Source organism: Lagopus muta, chromosome 13 (assembly GCF_023343835.1).
Source record: "Lagopus muta isolate bLagMut1 chromosome 13, bLagMut1 primary, whole genome shotgun sequence".
In the NCBI taxonomy this organism is placed as follows: Eukaryota; Metazoa; Chordata; class Aves; order Galliformes; family Phasianidae; genus Lagopus; species Lagopus muta.
Window position 1 is genome coordinate 9,339,342 of NC_064445.1, and position 13,621 is coordinate 9,352,962.

General features: G+C 37.6%; 1 protein-coding gene across 2 annotated transcripts in view; it reads left to right on the plus strand.

Annotated features, from left to right (window-relative positions):
* BRWD3 (bromodomain and WD repeat domain containing 3) overlaps positions 1-13,282 on the plus strand; it is a 51,790-nt gene extending 38,508 nt beyond the window's left edge. The window contains exons 24-40 of one of the 2 annotated variants that reach the window (XM_048959979.1): positions 177-293; positions 594-701; positions 1,841-1,965; positions 2,184-2,266; positions 2,802-2,913; positions 3,187-3,248; positions 3,336-3,491; positions 3,768-3,888; positions 4,654-4,779; positions 4,866-4,947; positions 5,411-5,467; positions 5,990-6,133; positions 6,416-6,568; positions 7,886-8,049; positions 8,681-8,778; positions 9,268-9,426; positions 10,653-13,282. In XM_048959979.1, coding sequence (XP_048815936.1) covers positions 177-293; positions 594-701; positions 1,841-1,965; positions 2,184-2,266; positions 2,802-2,913; positions 3,187-3,248; positions 3,336-3,491; positions 3,768-3,888; positions 4,654-4,779; positions 4,866-4,947; positions 5,411-5,467; positions 5,990-6,133; positions 6,416-6,568; positions 7,886-8,049; positions 8,681-8,778; positions 9,268-9,426; positions 10,653-11,440 — 2,655 coding nt within the window. In that variant the 3' untranslated portion in view covers positions 11,441-13,282. The remainder of the gene's footprint in view (positions 1-176; positions 294-593; positions 702-1,840; positions 1,966-2,183; positions 2,267-2,801; positions 2,914-3,186; positions 3,249-3,335; positions 3,492-3,767; positions 3,889-4,653; positions 4,780-4,865; positions 4,948-5,410; positions 5,468-5,989; positions 6,134-6,415; positions 6,569-7,885; positions 8,050-8,680; positions 8,779-9,267; positions 9,427-10,652) is intronic. The other variant, XM_048959980.1, reaches the window with a different exon arrangement.
* Positions 13,283-13,621: the final 339 nt, after the last annotated feature.

Here is a 13,621-nt window from a genome sequence, read left to right on the forward strand (position 1 = left end):
TAATCTTCTGTTTTATTGATAATGAACGTTTCTTACCACCCATGAGTTAGTTGAGATTTTTGGAAGGTTCCAGCGTAGCTTTGCCCTTATATATAGTTATATCACGCTTTATAATCTATTGTTGTATACTCTGCCACAGTAACTGCAGCTTGTGCTCTAAATTTAATATATTTAAGAAACCAAGTGGACTGCTTTCAATGGAAGGGGAGCCCAGTGAGGAGTGGCTGGCCCCGCAGTGGATCTTGGACACCATACCGCGCCGCTCACCTTTTGTCCCGCAAATGGGAGATGAGGTAATTCCAACTGTAGCAGTCTTTAAATTCCCATCTAGGCTGATGAACTTCTGTTTGGTTGGCACTATTAAATGTAGCTTTCAGTGACTCATGGTTAAGATAGCTGACTTAAGGAACCAGATGTTTACAGATAGCTGTCCCATGTCCCTTTATGTGCACATGCAATTTCTGAATAGAAAGAAGAATTGTTTGTGCATTTTCAAACAAATCTCTGTGCTTTGTAATGATCTCAGTTTTGAAAGTCTATACAGGAACAAAACTATCAGTAAAATAAACTTTTTTTTTTAATTCTCATTTTAGATCATATACTTCAGGCAAGGCCATGAAGCTTATGTGCGGGCAGTAAGAAAAGCAAAAATTTACAGTATTAACATGCAAAAACAACCATGGAACAAAATGGAACTCAGGGTAAGTTTAAGGGATACTTCAAAGTGCTGAATGCCTCTGTAGTGTTAACTTGGCATTACAAGCCAGTATGAAAGAGTGTTGGACTAGATGACTGCCAGAGGTCCCTTTTGCATTTGTTTTTTTTTTTTCCTTCTTAACTCTCATTCAAGCAGTATCCACCCCACAAAAGATGCTTATAGTTCTATCAATGCTCTGCAAATGACCTGAACATATAGGTGGTGTCACTGTTTTAAATGTGATTGCAACAAGTAAATAACTTAATGCATGCATAAGCTTCCTTGAACAAGATATAGTTAAGTATATAATTGTGTATGGTAATTGTTGGAAGAGCTTGACATAATATTACAACATGTTTTGACAGAATAAAAGTGTTATAGATTGTTTGGCTAGGTATTATACTTATGCAGTTCTTCTATTTTTTTCTTAACCTTTTTACTTTGAGTTACTGAGTCCAGTGACACTAAATGCTCAGTATTTTCATATTGTGTTTTGCTTTATTTAGATTTCATATCAAGCAAAGAGCATATATAAGTGTTAATATTCATATACATATGAAAATAATAATTGCTTTACTGGAAATATATTCTGATGTTAGTGCTAGGTACTGAGTGATTCCACCTGTAATCTTCAAAGACATCTCTAGGATACCTCTCAAAGAATAAAGAAATGCTATTTCACTTAGGATACACATCTTAAAACCTGCTCATGGTTGACAAGATGTGATTGTACAATGCAATATTGAATTTCCACTCCAGAAGGAAGAGTTTCCTTTTCCTTCCCTGTACATTGCTACACAAGGGTGAGAGGCCTTGGCTTTAGTCAGGAATAACCCTTGGTGCCATCAGTGTGGTTGAAACAGAAAGTAGTGTGCCTTAAAGTCTTCTCACAGAAATTAAATGAGTTGTGGGCATCTTGCTCAGTGCCTCAGTGTATTTGTGAACATCTTTTATTTTCAGTTTTCTTTTTAAGGACACTGTGATTAATTTCTAGTTTTTGGTAAGGAAAACTTTTATGGGTGAAATTACCTGGGCTGCAAAATGGGAACATTTGTTTGTTGTTTATAGGTCTGGTACTTTAATGTGGATGTTCCTATTGTAAACATGTTAAAATAATATTGTTCTGTGCATGTTGGTTAATAGGAACAAGAATTTGTGAAGACTGTAGGAATTAAATATGAAGTTGGGCCCCCTACACTTTGCTGCTTGAAGCTTGCATTCCTAGATCCAATCACAGGCAAAATGACAGGAGAATCATTTTCCATTAAGTGAGTAACTGAAATTCTGATGGTATTCTTTAAGAAATTGTATTGAGCCTTAGAAGCTTCCACCATTTTTTTCTTCTCTTTCAAGATATGATGGCATGAATTCATTTTCTTTTCACATTTCACATAATAATGCATGAATTTTTGTGTTAGGAGACTGTATTGTACATATGGTACAATGCTTGAGGGTAACAGAAATAATATTTTTCTATTTCACAAAGGTATCATGATATGCCAGATGTTATTGACTTCCTTGTGCTGCATCAGTTTTATAATGAAGCCAAAGAGAGGAACTGGCAAATAGGTAACGACTTCCACTTCCATATGTTTGCAGAGTTTCTTTGCTTGCTTAATAGGCTAAAATTTGGTGGTTGTGTTCTTTTGATTTTCTCTGAATATCATATATTTCAGACATTGAAATGGGGGAAGAAGTGCTGACATCACAACAAATTCTAACTTTTAAGTATACAAACTCTTTTTCCAGCAGTGATTATCCTAATGTAAAAATAATTTTACTATATACTCTATTAATAGCTTTACTTTGTGATAAAGATTTTAGAAGATTACAAGTTTTATTTTGTAATTAATTTACAAATGTTGTGTTTTGTAACTCTCTGATATTCCTGTAGCATTCCCACAGCCTGACTTCTTAGAACAAGGCTTGTGATTTGTGGGGAAGTGTTTGGAAGATGATGTGCAGCATCTTTGTAACACAATGTGGAAAGACCCAGTCACACTTGATACTATAGTGATCATTGGAAACGTTATTTGATGTTTACTACAATTCCTCTAACAGAAAAGAGAAATGATAAATTCTGCAAAAATCCTGTTCCTTGCAGGGGATAGATTTCGCAGTATAATAGATGATGCTTGGTGGTTTGGAACTGTGGAGAGTCAGCAGCCTTTTCAGGCAGAATACCCTGATAGTTCCTTCCAGTGCTACTCTGTTCAGTAAGTACTTACCTAGTTGCAATGTATGACACGTTGATATGCTCGGTGTGTACTTCAGGAACATGGATCTTTTTTTTTCCATTTAAATACGTAATAAGCTGCTTTGTTTTCATGTATTTAACGATGATCTTATTCTTAAAGCAACTCTTCTAGCATAAATAGAATTACTGTGAACGCATGGGAGGAAAAATATTTGTTGTTATATTAAGCCAGATGAAAAATTAAATGCTTTAATTTATGTATTTGAATGTATTTTATTTTTATTTTTAAAAGCTGGGACAATAATGAAAGAGAGAAAATGAGTCCATGGGACATGGAACCAATTCCAGAAGGAAGTAAGCGTGTTTTGAATTCACATCCGTATGTAAAGAAAATGGTTTTGTGTCACTGCCAGTGCTCACTGTTCAATTCTTCATATTTAGCTGCTTATCCAGAGGAGGTTGGTGCTGGAGTCCCTGTGACTCCAGATGAGCTGACGGCTCTTCTCTACAAACCCCAGGAAGGAGAATGGGGGGCCCATTCCAGAGATGAAGAATGTGAGCGAGTAATTCGGGGGATTGAGCAACTTCTTTCTCTTGGTATGTTTGGAGAGAAAGGGTGGAAGTTTTAAGGACGTCAGCATGGCTCCACTTGACTGAATGCTAGATGAGGTGGAATTGGCATGAAGTATTTCAAATGTTTTCAGCTAAGTAATTGAAAAGAGTCTGTTAAATGTCATGTGGCGTCCATGTATTACTTTTGCTGAGTTCTTAGAAAGGAAACACAGAAACTATTATAAGGCATCTTCTTATTTTGTAACTTTCTTGCTGGTATCAGCTGAGGCATCTGAATTACTTTGACCTTTTGTCTTTCAGACATTTCTAATCCCTTTGCTGTTCCAGTGGACCTTAGTGCCTATCCCATGTATTGCACTGTAGTTGCTTATCCCACTGACCTCACCACAATCAGGAGGAGACTTGAAAACAGGTTTTATAGGTCAGTTTGTTTTTCACTTATTTGTAATCTACATTTTCTGTGGACTATTTGAGCAAAATATATTTAGCTAAATAACATGCAGTGCCATTTAGGCAACGTTAGGTGAACTGAAAGCATACAGTGAGATTCTGTTTGACTTTGTAGAAAGTAAGTCTTTGCTATATGATCATTTATTTTGGCCACGCTGTTAAGGCAGAAGCTGATATGTCTGGATCTGGAGTGCCCTTTTTGTTACACATTCAGAGTCTTAGTCCCTGGGTGCATTGTAGGTAGACTATATTTGATCTGTATTTTTGCTGCCTTTGGACCAGATACTTTTCTAGTGCTGTGTTTGCTAGAATTGGGCTAAATGGTTCTTTAAGCTGGAAGTCTTAGTTTTTTCAGTTAACATGGTTATAGCTAATATCTTTTTCTATAATGCTCTTTTCCCTGGGGGACCACTTTATCTGCAAGGTTTTCTGTATCTGTGAGGGGACAGTAATCTTCTTCAGTAGGTTTGTCTCCTCTTTTCTTCCATTCATTGCTGATTTGAAGAGGGATATCTTTCCTCCACAAAGTTACCTGAACCTGCATACTTAATGGGGCAGTAAGCAGAAGTAAGCAGAACAGAAACCACTTACCTCTGTCTCTGTCAACCTATGTACTTGAATTACTCAATTTTTATTATTATTATTTTTAACTCTGTAAATCTACTGAAATCAGAAGGTGAATGGTGTACCACTTCCACTCCATCCCTTTCATTTTTTTTTGTTGTTTTTGTTTCAGGAGAATCTCTGCACTGATGTGGGAGGTACGATACATTGAACACAATGCCAGGACTTTCAATGAGCCAGACAGTCCTATAGTCAAAGCAGCCAAAATCGTAACAGATGTGTTACTTCGTTTCATTGGGTAGGCATTTTTTTGTCATCTTCATAGACCTGATGTCTTGAGTTTCTAAGAAATTCACTTATGTATTTTGACTTATTGCTCTGCAGGGATCAGAGTTGTACGGATATATTAGATATATATAATAAGGTGAAAGCAGAAGATCTGAGTAGTACTGATGAAGAGGAAGAGGTAAGACCATTTAGTATGATTGTGAGAGCTGACATTTTTGAGTTGAGTGTCTGGAAAAAATTGCAGAATTTAATGTAAGAGACTACGTGAAGTCAGAATAAACTCAGTACAGCTGCTCATGGTGTGAACGTTTAGGCAGAGGTATATAGCTCAGCAAGAATGAGACTTAGCTGAATTCTCAAGGACTGAACCAAGCCACTAATATTTCTCAGATACTTACATGTGATTTCTATGGAAGCAAATTTGGGTCGGAAAAGAGTGGCTTTTCTACCTTTTTTTCTGCATTCTACCCTGAAGTTATGTAATTTCTGATTTAAAACTGTTTTCTGTTTTGCTCAAAACTGTCTTTTCATTGGAGTAGTTTGTAATTGTATTAGCTGTTATTTATTTGTAACCCTGCTTGTTTCCATTGCTCTGTGTGCACAGAAGCTTTCATGTTTGTAATCATCACCTTTTCCTTTAGGTGGCAGAAGTAGATGTAGATTCAGATGCTCCAGGAACTTCCTCTGGAAAACGACGGGTGAGTAAATCTTTCTGGTTGATTTAGCTTATGAAGACAGGTAGAACAGGTACTAAAATAGTCATTTAGTTCTGAAATAGTTTAAATCTTTCATCAGCCTATAGTTTGTAGTTCAAACAGTATGAATTCAGTTGTATGTCAGTACTGCCAATCTAAGAATGTTGTTGCCCAGGAAAATTTAATTGCTGAAGAATCTTGTTTGTTTGTTTGTTTGATCTGAAGGATATCTAGAACAAGTTCAGTTTGCAATCAGAACTGAGGGAAAAGTGACACCAATAGCAGGCTTGAATCTGAAATATTGTGTACTTCATATGGATTTGAGTAATTGTCTGTTGCCAGAAAAAGCATATTTTGCATTCTGCTTATTGCTGTTTATTAAAGCATTAGCTGTGCTTTAACTTCTTGCAGTTCTGCTTTTAATTATGAAAATCTATTTCAAATCAGAACACTAGTAAATTAATAGGAACTTAAAATGGAAATTCTGAGTATTTTGAAAGATGATTAAATGTATCTGTTTCCCAGCAGGTAAGAAGACGAATAAAAAGACAGCCTGTGAAAGGAAGTCCTGACGCTTGGAAAGAGCAATGCAAGCAGTTGTTAAACCTGATTTATGAAAGAGAGGACTCTGAGCCTTTTAGACAGCCAGTTGACCTCTTCTCCTATCCTGTAAGTGCGACTTCCGTACTCGAAATTTTAACAAGCTGATGTTCATCCTTTGACAAAGTTCCACATTGAACATGTTTCTAATGTCTCTTTTATTAGCTGGAATTGATCATGTTCAATGCACCAATATTTCAGAGAATTATCTGCAGTAACTCTCAAATCTCTGTCCTAAGTGAAAATAATTACATAACAGCCATTGTTGTGGATCATAATGTAGATGTTCTCAATTATCTGCTATAGACATTGTTATTATCAGCTTTTATTAATTCTTGAATGTTCTCGTAGGATTACCGAGATATTGTTGACACTCCTATGGACTTCAGCACTGTGAAAGAAACCTTGGAAGCAGGGAATTACACTAGTCCCTTGGAATTCTACAAAGATATTCGTTTAATATTCTGCAACTCTAAAGCTTACACTCCTAACAAAAAGTCTCGAGTAAGTAAAAATTTAAATTTCTTCTTTACAAAGACCTGGGCCTTGCATGAATACAGTACGTGAAGGATGAAAGGTGGGTTGGGGTAAGCTCTGAAGATAGACTAGTTATTTTTGCTTGCTCGAGTAGAGAAAATATTAGTGGAGAGTCACAACAAGACAGGTGATTTGAGGGTGTTTTGTATGTGCTTGACGTCAAATTAAGCTTGGTGGTGCATTATTTACTGCTGTGCACCCCCTGGGAAACTTCCCTGTGTATTTATAACTGAACAGCTTGTGAGTCAACTCCCAAATTACTTTAATAAAGTGGCCCATCAATATCCATTTGCTTAAATGCTGTGAAGTGCCTCAGTGGGATGATCGTTGTGGGAGGGCTGGGGCACACAGCTGGGCCTTCTGCCACTGTAGGTTCATCTGCTACCAAATGTGTGTCAACATCCTGAGGTTTTCTAGTCTGTTTTACTGTCTTGGCAACAGCATCCCAAGTGGAGGCAAGAAGGGCAGGACAGTACATGCCAGAGCTAAGGAGACATTGCTGCAATGTAAGAGCCAGGGGACAGGAATTAAGTTGTGTGAATGGAAAGAAAACTCCTTGTCAAAGAAGTTTGGTATTCAGAAAGACTGCAAGAAATGGGAAGAGGTATAAGACATTGATACTGTTGTCTTGATGGTATTTATGTGACATCCATAAGACTGTATGCAACAGAGGAGTATAGACATGAGAAAGAAAAGAAATTGTTTTTGTATATGCTGAGTTTGAACTATGAGTTTACAATTATAAGTGGAAAACATTCTAAGTAAAATTTTGAACAGAAGTAAATTGTCTGAAATACAGAGAGGCGTGAGTGAATTTAGGAATGAGGATAGCCAGAGGTGTGGTCTAGAAAGAAGACAGGGAAATAGCTTAAAGATTTTGATATCTGACTTGTAAAAATCAGGAGCGAAGACGCTTCAGGTAGCTTTTCTCTGCAGCTCTAAAGGGATGAGTGTGAGGACTCTTCACGAGGGGATTACAGCCAAAAGCTTAGATGAGGGGACAATAAAGTTGCTGTTGTTTTATTTTTTCCCTTGGTACTTCAAGTTATTTCATGGATTGCTTCCATGCTTTATGGTGATTAAGAACGGAGCATAAACGCTTTCTGTCATAAGAATAAAATTATCTCATGAATGGAAATTATCTGTAAAGAGCTTTGTAGTTGAAGTCACCATGAACTTTTCTTTTGCACTGAGAAGCTGATGTCTAGGCAGTTTTTTATGCTTTTTTGCTGATTTTCTATTTTATGAAGTTCTGATAAGTATGGCCATGCTTTCTCACCCCAGATTTACAGCATGACACTTCGACTATCTGCCTTATTTGAAAATCATATGAAGAATATCATCTCTGAGTACAAGTCAGCAATGCAATGCCAGAAGAGGAAAAGGCCCCGGTACCGAAAACGGCTAAGAAGCAGCAGCAGTTCACCATCAACTAGCAGAGCCTCTAGGTAACATAATGCTAATGAGATGTGCTATCAGTATCATTTGAGACACAACATAATGGTAGTAGACAAACCTTTGTAAATGTGCAGCCAGTAATGGTATTGCTTGTTTCTTGATACAGTTGTTCTTTAGGATGGTAAAATCACGAGCACAAATCCCATGCTCACTTCATGTTTGTGCCCAATTCTGCTAAGTCTATGGAATTAGAAGTAATCCCTCTGGATAAAATGGAAAACCAAATTTATTTTTGCCCTTGTCTCATAAAGGTTGAAAAAATACTGTGTAAACACTTCATTGACTTCTGTATGACACATTATCTATGAAAACTGAGTATTCCAGTTTGAAAAGGTGAGATGGAAAAAAAAAAAAAGAACCCTCACATGCCTTGCACTTAAAAGCTCAAATGCCTTTGCCGAACAGGATATTGTAAGTAAGTTTAGTGTTATTACATCTTTGCAGGCACCAAGGGGAAAAAGATCATTAGTGTTATGACTTATATGCAAAAAAAAAAAACCCCAAAAAACCAAAAACAAACAAACAAACAAAAAAAACCAGGACATCTTGCAGGGAAAGTTGTCATCTTTGATTCCTTTGGTATAAGTAGTTTTATCTCTTTGGGGTGTTCTGTGTCTTCAGTCCAAAAGGGAAACAGAAGCAAATGAAGATTCAACCTAAAACCAACCTGAATACCTCATTGCCTTTGACTAGGACCAGCTCTTCAGTTTCATCTCATGGTAAGAAGTTTTCTAATATGCATCCTTTCAGCAGCTTGTCTGCAGAATGATGAAAAAGCTGAAGGATATATAATATTCGATTGAAGTATTATATTCATGAGACACATGCAAAACTTACCTGTTGAAAAAGCAAGTAGCAAAGTCTTGTAAATACGTGGTCTGTAGATCACGTTAACAGGACATGACCCTCTGTTTGTTGGTAAGTTATTGGTAAGGTTCAGAGAATAAGGTAACTTGGCCTGTCCTTGCTAAGAATTAGTTGAGCTTGGACTTCCTGTATATATGCTTCCTTCATATAGCAACTACAAATACATTAAGTTACTTTGGGTTACACTGTGGAAGAATCTATGTCTCTTCTTGACTGGAGAGGCAGCTTGGTGAGACTAACCTTCTGACTTTTAGGCCACTGACTAACTACAGAACTTCATTTCAAATGTGTAAACAGAGAATGAAAGATCATCTATTGAGCGAGTGGTATCCCATTTTAAGTTTCAGATACAACAGAGGAACCTCTGGGTTCAGCCACTGGTGAAGAAGTGGAAGTCCAGCCGTCTTCCTCAGGCTCAAATGCACAGAATCGAAGTGGAAATACCATTGATCCAGGGAAAATTAAACCAGTCAGAAGTAAAGTGACACCAGTGAAACAAGGTGGGACATAACTTTTCTATTCTTTCCATGACTGATTTCACTAGAAGTGGAAGTTGGTGCTTCTGGTTGATCTTATGTTATTCTTGTGTGGGTCTTATATATGGTAGCCCCAACCCATACGCAAAGTAATTTAGCTTATTATTTACAGTTCTTGTTGTCTGAACGGTGGCATGCACATAATGCTACATGTAATTCAGTGGAGTCCTTTAAAATTTCTCCTGATGGAAAAACTTCATTGCTTTTAAAAATCTTGGGAAGTACAACTTCTTCAAGAATGACAAAAAGGCAAAAAAAAAAAAAAAAAAAACTGAAAGAATTTCCACCCCAAAACCTTATCCTTTTAGTAATCAAGTTGAAACCAAAGTTAAATAAAAGAATTCCAATTTTAAAAATATATTTTTTATTATATTTGAAATAAGGTGTTATAATTGGAAGTGGAAACAGTTTGAAACCTTCACTATTTTGTCTTTGGGGCACATCAATCAGGACTTTCACTGAGGTAGGCATTGAATGAGCATTAGTTGAAATTTCTGGAGTCTTTCTCAAGTCCATGCTACCGTGCTGCAGCAGTACTGTGTATGGCAGATGAGTTTTTTGTATCCAGTGTGAAAGAAGATATTTACAAACCTGATGATGAAGAGTAACCATAAAAACTAATTTGGTCCCAAGACAGCAAAGCGCTTTGCAATGTTTTTAACTCAAGGCATTCAGAAATCCCAGTGAGCAATTTGGGCTTGTTTATTGTCCTGAAACTGTTTGCCACAAATGCTCCCTAAAAAAAGCCTTTTGAGAACTTGTGTTTGATGGGAAACAAGTACTACTTGCAGGCAGTTTCAATGTATATTTTGGGAGTTTTAAATAGATTTTGGTGTTTTTTTTCTTGACACTACTGGTAGGATTTGTCTAAGCTATTAGACATTTGTGTCCAAGCATGTCACTATGTTCTCCTTTTATTGAGTGGATTTGTACTGGACTCTTAGTCAAGAGAGTCTACAGTCTTTACTTCAGTATGTGGTGTACTGTATTCACTTCTGATCTGGTAAATTTTCCTCTTAGAGCACCAGTTTGCATACACAAAACATAAAGGTCATCTCTGGTGGCTAGCTCAGAGTTGGATCATCTCCAGAGCTTGCCACAAAGACATATGAGGTGAATCCCAGTTTCTGTGGCCCAGTTTAGCTCAGACACGATTATGATGGTAACTGGATAATTTTGTGTTTGCTTAGATCACTCTCCTGATGGACCACTTACAAATGGTGATGGCAGAGAACCTCGGACAGGAGTGAAGAGGAAGCTAATAAGTGCATCAGAAGATGAGCATCTAGAGGAGGGAGAGGCAGAGGAAGAAGAAAAAAGAGAATTAAAGGAAAAATCTGGTTTGTCTTCATCAGAAAGTGGGGATTCAGGATCTAGTTCAAGTTCTGAAAGTAGAAGTGGCTCTGATTCAGACTCTGAATCAACATCTAGAACAGATCAGGATTACATTGATGGAGACCATGACTACAGCAAAGTTGTGCAATCCAAAAAACCCAAAAGAAAAATCAAAAGAAAATTCACCAGTGGGAAAAGGACCTGGCAGAGCAGAGGGACAGGGAGGAGAGGTAGGTGGGGAAGGTGGGGGAGATGGAGCAGAGGGGGAAGAGGCGGTAGAGGTGGAAGAGGCTGTGGCAGAGGAAGAAGAGGTGGTGGCAGGGGTGGAAGAAGAGGCCGAGGAGGCAGAGGAGCCTCACGAGGAGCCACCAGAGCCAAACGTGCCCGAATTACAGATGACGAATTTGAAACTCTGTTTGGAGGACAATTTGGTGAAAATGTGTTTGGAGGCCGATTCAGTAGAGCACCTCGAATCAGAACGAGGAATGAGGGTAGAAGAACTGTCCTGTATAACGACGATTCTGATAATGACAATTTTGTGCACACCGAGGATCCTTTGAACCTTGGTACTTCCAGGTCAGGCAGGGTGCGGAAAATGACAGAAAAAGCCAGGGTCAGCCATCTCATGGGATGGAATTATTGACAGATGAAAAACTTTGGAACAATTTTAAAAAGAACTTCAATGGCCTTCTACTGCAGGGATTTTACCAGAAAATCTACCAAGCAAGTTGTGCGGGGACTCCACTCACGTTTCACAGTGGTGCTTTTCCATTATGTCGGTTTGCGTTTGTTTTGAAACTTTAGATCGCCACACTTCATTGGTCAAAGCAAGCCTTATTCATTAGGCCTTAAATTACAGAAATTCTTCCCCACGCACTACGAGTTCATCGCATTAAAGAGGCTTCCAGCTTCTCAATAAGAACGTGACATTTTGAATCATGGTTATGACTTCTCTCCCTTGTTTTGTTTTTGTATTATAGAAATAGCACCTTCTTACAGAGTTTTTATGTGGTTTTTGCCATAAACCCTTATACACAGTAATAATTATAACTTTTGCACAATACACCAATCCTAAAGGCAGCTATAAAATGTTTACAGTTTCTATATTGTAAGAAGGATCTGGATTATTTTAATCTTCCCAGGCCAAACAGTCGTGAATTGCGCTGAGCTGAAGTATGTCTATACTACAGTCATGAGGGTCCTGATGTGCTTTCTATCGGTTCTTCATTCGTGTAAAAAGTGACAAAGGGTTGGTGCCTTGTAAATATGTAGCAAACCTTTGATGTGGTGTGTCCTATGTGTGCATTAACTTTATTAAAAAGAGAATACTTGAGAAGTATGAATATCTAGACAAAAGGTGCCAAATGCAAAAGTTATTTGCATCTATTTTCTTTTTGTCCTCTCATATTTTTATAGTATTAATAGAGATTGTGCAGCTAAGTGGTAACTTCAACATTTGAAAGGTTCCTCCTCTTCAAAGCAAAACGTGATTTTTAATAGTAGCTTGGCTACCTCTATTTACAACTACTGGAAATTTAAAAGAAAATAGATGCTATTATTCAGTACGTGTTGAAGTACTGGCAAGAAGGAGCTGTAGAAGGATGGAATTGTTCACCGAGTTGTGTAGTAAAGATATCTTTGACACAATGAAAACAAATCTAAGTAATTATCAGAGTTTTCAGAAGCATAACGTTTTCAGCAGATGGCAGTTTGTTGGTGCAGATAGGCCAACTGTTTCCCATACAATTCTGCTGCCACTTATTCAGTGCAAATCTGTGTTTGTTTTAGTTTGTCCCTTGAAGCTGCTGGGGAAGCAGAATGGAACTCTGGTGGCTGGCAGTGCTGGGAAGTCGCTGTTCCATCCTCCACACGAATTCTGGTATCTCAATCTTCCAGAAGTGAATTCATGTTGCACTGTATTGTTGTGATACTGCAGAATGCTAACTTGAAACCAGAATCATTTTGGTAGTAGTGGTAGTAGTAGTGGTAGTACAGTGTGTGATGATACGAGGGAAATGTAGAGGCTTTTCTGTGGGTGCAGAGCCAGCAGCCAGGAGCAGGCGCTTTGCATGGGCTGAGCTGGTGGTGGCAGCCTCTGCTCAGCAGGGTCTGCTTGGAATGCATGTGGAACTTTGGTTTTCTCCTGTTGTCTAAAAGAACCTGACAGTTCCAGCTCAGTTGGATGAGTTAGATTACACTGAAGGAAGAAAAGGAAAGAAAGAGATTGGACGTTTTTGGTGGAGTTTTTCAATATTCTTTTTAAAAACAAAACTAACAAACAAAATCTTTCATCCAGTATCCTGAAGTTCTTCTGTGCACGGCTTGGTCAATGATTCTGGAAAACCTCAGGCAGCAAAGAGTGACCCGTGTATATTCGCAGATGCAGAAAGAATTTAGTTTTTGCCTTTCTATATTGAGCACTATCTATTTTATCTCGCTTTCCAGAACCTCTAGTTAGAAACAAAATGACTTGAAAAAAAAACAAAGGTTTAGTTTTGTGATGGAGGAAAGTATATCCTAAATTTCTCAGAGCATTAATCTGACTTAATGGTACAGCAGAAAAATCACACTTTATCAACTGTTTTGAATCAGCCGTAATCTGTTTCTGAACTTAATTCAGTTGTGTCTTGGTGGAAAAACAGTGCAGAGGCACTGCTAGCTCTGTATTGGGCTTTAAAATATAAGTACCTGTCCTATCATCTCTCTCTCATTTTATATATATATATATGTATATATATATATATGCATATATATATATATATATATATATATGCTTATATATTTATTAAAAAAAATGTATTATTTCTTTGACTGATGGCTCCTC